The sequence below is a fragment of the Cloeon dipterum genome, chromosome X, assembly GCF_949628265.1.
Source record: "Cloeon dipterum chromosome X, ieCloDipt1.1, whole genome shotgun sequence".
In the NCBI taxonomy this organism is placed as follows: domain Eukaryota; kingdom Metazoa; phylum Arthropoda; class Insecta; order Ephemeroptera; family Baetidae; genus Cloeon; species Cloeon dipterum.
Genome location: NC_088790.1, coordinates 23127128 through 23133975, shown reverse-complemented (window position 1 = coordinate 23133975; position 6848 = coordinate 23127128). Strand labels below are relative to the sequence as shown.

Here is a 6848-nt window from a genome sequence, read left to right as displayed (position 1 = left end):
TGACATGACTAAAATGGATCGCTATATGTATTTTTTATGAAATTTATATTTCATTTATTATTTACTGCATAAATACAATTTTGAAAAATTAGATATGAAATAATATTAATCACGCATTTTAACAGTTTTCTCTGTAACTATTTTTATGTCTTTTTAGTTTAATTTATAATTTAATTAATCATGTTTGCAATGATTTAATGGCCCAAAGTGACCTCAGTCCTTTATGTAAAAATTATAAGTTTAGTGGTTTATCTGAAAGTCGAAAACGACCCACACCAATCGATTTGTGTCGTCAAGGGGAAATCTGTGTTCCAAAAAACAACTGATTAAACAAAAATGAGATTATAAGTCTTCCCGGAACATTTTGTTCAGTTCCAACAAACCGTAGAATGCAATAATGCTATAGAGAAAAAAGTGAATGGTGCGTTTAATTGTTAATGTTTAACATCGCGTGTATGTACACGTTTTATGATAAAACAAATTAGGGTTGGTCGGACCGCTGGATTTCAATTTGATCTCTATAAACAAAATGTTTTATGTATATCCAAATTAAGTGAGCGTGTAGCTCATTCCTTCTCGGTTGCTGCTCTTTTTGCTACTATTTGGCTGGAAAAAGGTGAATTAATTCATGATAATGTATATTAATATTATTATGCAACCTGTCGAACTGAACTGCTATACAGGTTGCATATATTTATATTATTTATGGCAGACTCACCATTTTCGCCCAACTCACACTTCTCGCTAGGATAGAGGATAGGGATTAACATTGAATCTTCCCATCAGAGCGAGAAGTGTGAGTGATCGGAAAGCGTGAGTCCCCCATAAATATATGTATATGTATAAATAATATATTTATTAATTGTATTATATCTATGTATATATATGCACTTATGTGTGTGTTACATATGTCATATTTTAATTTGTTACAATTAATGTACATGTATGCATACATGTGCGTAAATGCACGAAGTTACATACATAATTATATTTTAATAAGTAGTGTAACTATTATGTATACCTTTCATACATAAGGAAAAGAAGAGCATTAACTTAATATTGAATTTATCGTACATAATTATACAGTATTATGCTTAAACGTTCAATTAATCATGTTATTTTTCAGACCGCAGAAAGATCAAAAGCGAGAATGTCGGGACGAAGAAGCGGAAGTATGTGTCAAATTTTGTTTGTAAATGTTCGTCCAATTAATGCGTTAAACGACAAATTACTTTTTTCAAGGGAGGAAGCGGAAATTACCGTCGCGAGCTGTTGCGCGGGTTGGACACAAACTGCATCCGCTCGAATTCATCACATTCCCAGATAGCATGTGGCTTGATCTGCAGGGAATTTGGTATTTAGGACTACATGGAGAATTGAACGAGCACATGAAACAGAACTACCAGAAAATTGACACAAAACCTCTCCTGTAAGAGACTATACATTCTGAGAATTATGTGTTTTAAAATGTTACACTTCTTCTTGTAATTTGCAGCGAGTTGCTGGAAGACCTGTTAGGAGGAAAGGCCTTAGGTCTCTATTCAGAAGCCTGCATGAATGAACAGGTCGCAACTTTAGAATTCTTCGACGAGCAAATTTTCAAAGGGTACATGTATGGCATCACTCGTTTGCAAAATCTTCAGATTGAAGCCAAACAAAGTGAGTATAGTATTTCGCACATATGTAGGTTTTGGGACTAAGTCTCAAGCCAATTTAATAGTCTAATTATTGCTTCGAATTTGAATTTTTCCTTTCAAAGAATATCGCAAACAACTTGAGGACATCGTCAAAAAGCACAATGATGACAAGGCTAGAAAGTAAGTTTTCTAATGATTTTTTATTTGTTTGTATTCACGAAATTATTTTCCAAGCAGGACCGACAAACCGAAGAAAGGTAGTAAGGCATTTGAAATTGAAGGTAATTTTAATATAGTTCACCATGACTGTTAATTTTCAAGACTTTTTTGCAGATCTGGCCTCAAACATTCCTATGAGCGAAATGACAGCTAATGATTACCAGAGATTTCTTGCTGTAGGTTAAAACGTTTCTTGAAAACTGTGATTTAAACAAAATGTTGTTGCAGCAACCTGTCGATGAGCCACAGCACAGTGACGATGAGCCACAGCAAAGTGTTGATGAGCCACAGCAACCTGTCGATGAGCCACAGACACCTACACAAACAGGCACTCTTCCATTGGAGACGAGAGCCCCGAGTCAAATTGTCACTAATGATCTGTCATCAAACAATGGCCGGTGAGTTGCAGGGTAACAGGTAGAAAATGATCAAAAAGCGCAAGTGCAAGGAGAAATTACAGAATTGAGTGTATTTTCAAGCGAACTATTCAGAGCTTGTTCTGGGGCTCCTTGGTAAATAAATCCTTGCCATAAATTTATAAGGAAAAAAAATAACGCATTATTAATAGCTTGTCAAGTTTTCAACTAAATTAATTGTAATAGAATAACTGACAGAATTTATATGTAATTTTTTTTCTCTAGTGCTTATCTGGCTAAAAGTATTGCTATTATAGCATGTTTTGTTGGAATTTAATATATTGCTCAAAATTGTCTTGATTGGTGTGTGGCTCCATAAAACACTCACATATTAAAATAATACTCGGAAATAAAATTTGAGGAATATGAAAGATTTTGCAGCTTTTAGGAATGCAAAGATTGATTTCGACCTGATCCAGTTAAATAAAAGTACAGCTCTAAAAATGATTGGCAATTGTTCAAACTTAAATTTTGCCCAAGCTTGTTGACAGACTTGTTAAGTTCGCACTGCATATTATATTAGGTGCTTCTCTTTCATTTTTTTTATCATTTAAAATCTATATCAAACATCTGAAATTGATATAACCAAATTTCTTACAGGGACCACCAATCTGTTGAGGTTGATAACAGCCCAACAAACAAAACTCTGGTGAGTCAAGGATATTGTCTCCTAACCTGACTTTTTCAGTAATAATTATAACTCATTTTGTACACGCGATTTTTGAAGGTTGCTGTAGATTCTACTGTTGTCCAACGACGTCACACTGGGACTCTTGTCCCAGATCCTGAGCACAGTTGCCCAGCTCATCAAGACATGCCACATGATGCGCAATTTGACCAACCTGCTTCTGTGGCCGATCCGTTATCCAACCCGTGCGTTCCATCTTCTAACCTTCCTGGTCAGCCCCCTGACGTGGCTACATCTCCCACAAAAAAACGGCCCGGGAGGAGGAGGAAGAAGAAGAAGAATAATGGCGAAAGTACAGGAGATACCGTGTCAACGCCTCATACCCCTTCATCTCGCAGGGGCCGTAGAAGAACCCCATTCTACAGTGACAGTAATCTCCGTATGAAAACAAGCTTACGGGAAATGAGAACAGTAAGTGTTTTTTACTGATAATTTTAACCATTCTTTGTTGCCTTGGTCAATGTTTAAGATCATTAAACAATATCCAGTTGTGAAAGTGTTTGAAGCCATCACTATGTGGCGCCAGACGTTATTTTCAATTTATAGCACTTCCGCAGCGATTTGAGACTCAATCATGCCACTATTGTGCATTTTTAATTTAAAATGACTCCTCATGATGCATTCATTCTGAAAATTGGTTCAGCTTAAATTGTTGGAGAAATGTAAAAGCTATTTTGGATTAAAATCTCAGCTGTCGTTTCTATGGCGATTGACTCTGCCAATTTTTGTTTTCATCATGTCAAAAGACAACATTTTGAGTGAATAATACTAATCAGCATGATTGATCCATTAATTGCGCAGTGAAAGCAGTTCATTAAAACGGATAGAAACCTCAGGCGCTGTCAATTTGCGGCTCGATGAGTTAGCGCTCTGTTTAGGGTTGCGATTTCATGAATGGTTTTTCCCTTTATTAAAATGACCGAATGATTGGTTTAAAATAATTCTGACCCTAAATATTTCAGAGAGATAATGCCAAGTTTAAATTAAAAGAGGTTTTTTAAGTTTAAAATAGACAGCTGCATTTTTAACAACTAGTAGAACATAATCCCTCTCTGAAATCTTTGCTTGATTGACTTTTTGTATACCACCGCCTATCTCTTTATTTTATTACAGCGACTTGAAGTCCTTGAAATGGAGCTGAAAGCGATTTCCCGAAAGAGGAATAGGAAGCAGTCCAAGAAAAGAGTTGGGCCAATGTCCATTCTTGTAAGAGGAAAAATCAAACGGCGCTGTCCTAGAACAACTCATGCACCCGTGAGTTTTTGCTACATGGTGTATTCCCTTGTAATGCGCCTGGGTATTCTCGTTGCAGTGGACTGCCATCTGCCATGCATATCAAAATCTTATAGACGACCAGGAAATACAGGATGGAGTGTACGACGTTCCAACCGATTCTGAAATACACTTCCCTGAAGCTGAGTCTAGACAGGCATGTTGATTGTTCTTTAAATACTCATCAAACAGTCACTGTTAGAATCCCCTCTCACGCAGGTCGTGCCTGACGCGGCTGTTCCAACCTCAATAGATGTTGATGCACAGCAGGATAATGGTTTGGAAAATGTGATTGATTTCTCTCATTCATTTCCGTTTCGTCCAACCCATTCGGTGCGTTAATTTAGTGTGCCTTGCGGTGTCAGTCTGATTTTGTCAAATACAGAGCACTCCTGTCCCGGCGCCTGGAAAACACCAACCTGTTGTGCCTAAACCAAGAGCTTCTGCTGAACCACCTCATGCTGAAAGTTTTGTAGACCCAGGACCTACCACCGAGGTATGTAATACGTATTAATTTCTACAAATAACCAAGAATATATGGGGTGCTATGATGGATCACAGTTTTTCTCGATAGCCAAATAAATGAAGTGATAGAATCTCACCAGTCAACCTTAAGAGGAAAATCATCCCCTGCACTCTCGCCCATGCTCAGCAACTAATTTTTTTCTTTTGTCTTGAAGGTCCCGGCCTGCACTCCTGAATCAGAGACTGTCCCAGTGTGCTCAACTGCAGATCAGGTAGACAAATCACCTGAAACTCCTCCAGCTTCCAATGGGAGCAATGGACCAGTGCAAACATCTGCTGGATCTCAAGATTGGCAAACACATTCTGGCATGCCAAAGGCAACTTATGTGAGTTTTCAAACCATATATATTACTTCTGTTTCTAGTCTTGGTTCAAAAATTAGGTTAAAAATGTAAAGACTATCAATTGTCGTTTTAGGTTTTTAAAATTCTATTTCATAAAATTAATTTAAGAGGCCGTGTTATTAGGTTTTCAATTTTCAATGCACCAAAAATTCTGCCCAACATATCTTCGGTTTTGGGGATTTAGAGTTTTTAATAATTAACCCCCCAAAAAACAAATTGATAGCTACTCGGCGGCTCTACGCTTTCTAGAGAGATGTGGTTTTGACTAGAAAATACGTTTTAGTGTCCTCTGCAACTTGACAATCAAACAATAATTTTAAAATAAAATTAATATTATTAGAAATCATTCTCTGAATTAAAAAATACTTTTAAAGAAGTATTATACCCCTTACAATATTATCTATTAACGAAATAAGGTTCAACTTCAGTACTGTAAGTTGTGAAGAAAATTTGCTATGGCATAATTATTGTTTTCAGGGTTTAAAATAAATGGCATTTTTTCTTTGGAGGCATATAAAATGACATCATGTAAATTGTTTTGGAGTGACAAAAAATCAGCCATAACTCTGTTTCAATAGACATGAGAGATGCGATTTGAACCAAAAGGATTTTCAACGTCCTCTATACAACTTTGCAATTTAATCCCATTGTAAATTAATTAATAATTGACCTTTGAAGCACCTCTTCTCAATATTTCTCTTTTGCTTGCTCTCGGAGGCAAGTTCTGTAAGAGATTTTCAATAGCATTTATAGTTTTCGATTTATGTGGGACTTGGGTGAAACGTTCAGCGTGGCCGCACTTAGGGAGGCTTGAGCGCTTGACACCTGCTGGACGTTCCACGGCTCATCTCCAATGAAATTAAGATATTTGCTCTAAATGTCTTGATACTAATGTTATACAAAATGCAGTGTCTTCATTCAAATTGATGGTTCACAGCCTCTAGATCTTGATTACAACCCAATGAGCAAGCACAGCATCCTGTACGCCTTGTCGAAACTGCACCGTGCCAAGGAGGCAGATGGGACACTGCACTCTGACCCAATCACGTTCAGCACCTTTGCCAAGGTCAACACAACTCACAAAAGTGTCGTGTGTGCCATCTTTCTTCAGATCATGGGTGAGTTGAATAGACTAAAACTGTTGTGTAAGTTAAATTCAATTCAAATTGCAGAACTGTGTGAGATGAGTATTTTAGAGCTTCGCAACCAAGAAGATTGCTACGGAATGCAGATTATCCTGCCAGAAGGTTTTGACCACGACATTGAGGAGCCAGAATTTCTGTTTGGTCGCCAAGCGTAGACCTGACGCAGATCTATAACATAGATTTTTTTGTTAATTATTTGCATTTATTTTTATTTTGAACATCATTTCACCAGGCGAAAGCAAACTTGTATGTGCATTGCTTCCTGTCACATGCACACCAACCTATCAGAATAGAGCGAAGGATATTTGAATGCGTTGTTTGTTTTTCATGATTTAGACATAACAGTCAAAATGATATTGTTATTGAATCACATGGAAAAAAGGCTGAAATGGTAGTTTTGTTCAATCTCTCAACTCATTTATTTTCGAAATTTGAAAATCTTGTGTTAAATTTTAATGAAGTGAAAAAATGAAATATAAATTAAATTTCATCATATTAGATTGAATGTGTAGGCTGTTGTTTTATGGAATCATAAATCTCAATAAAGATAAAATGAAAAATCAGCAATTTATTTACTTGGCCCATTTTTCTTGAGTAAATAT

At 36.5% G+C, this 6848-nt stretch overlaps 1 protein-coding gene across 2 annotated transcripts; it reads left to right on the top strand.

Annotated features, from left to right (window-relative positions):
- Nucleotides 1-711: 711 nt before the first annotated feature.
- On the top strand, nt 712-6811 carry LOC135947300 (uncharacterized). 2 transcript variants are annotated; one of them, XM_065496036.1, is made up of 17 exons: nt 712-813; nt 1127-1172; nt 1243-1429; nt 1496-1659; nt 1760-1817; nt 1875-1918; nt 1971-2032; nt 2085-2254; nt 2873-2921; nt 3000-3371; nt 4074-4214; nt 4273-4389; nt 4452-4565; nt 4618-4728; nt 4913-5083; nt 6039-6219; nt 6274-6811. In XM_065496036.1, the coding sequence occupies exons 2-17, from the start codon at nt 1151-1153 to the stop codon at nt 6399-6401; spliced, it is 2091 nt and encodes a 696-aa protein (XP_065352108.1). In that variant the 5' UTR covers nt 712-813; nt 1127-1150; the 3' UTR covers nt 6402-6811. The 2 variants fall into 2 exon arrangements, with proteins under 2 accessions (XP_065352108.1, XP_065352107.1); XM_065496035.1 differs by having other exon boundaries at nt 1872-1918.
- The last annotated feature ends 37 nt before the right edge of the window (nt 6812-6848 follow it).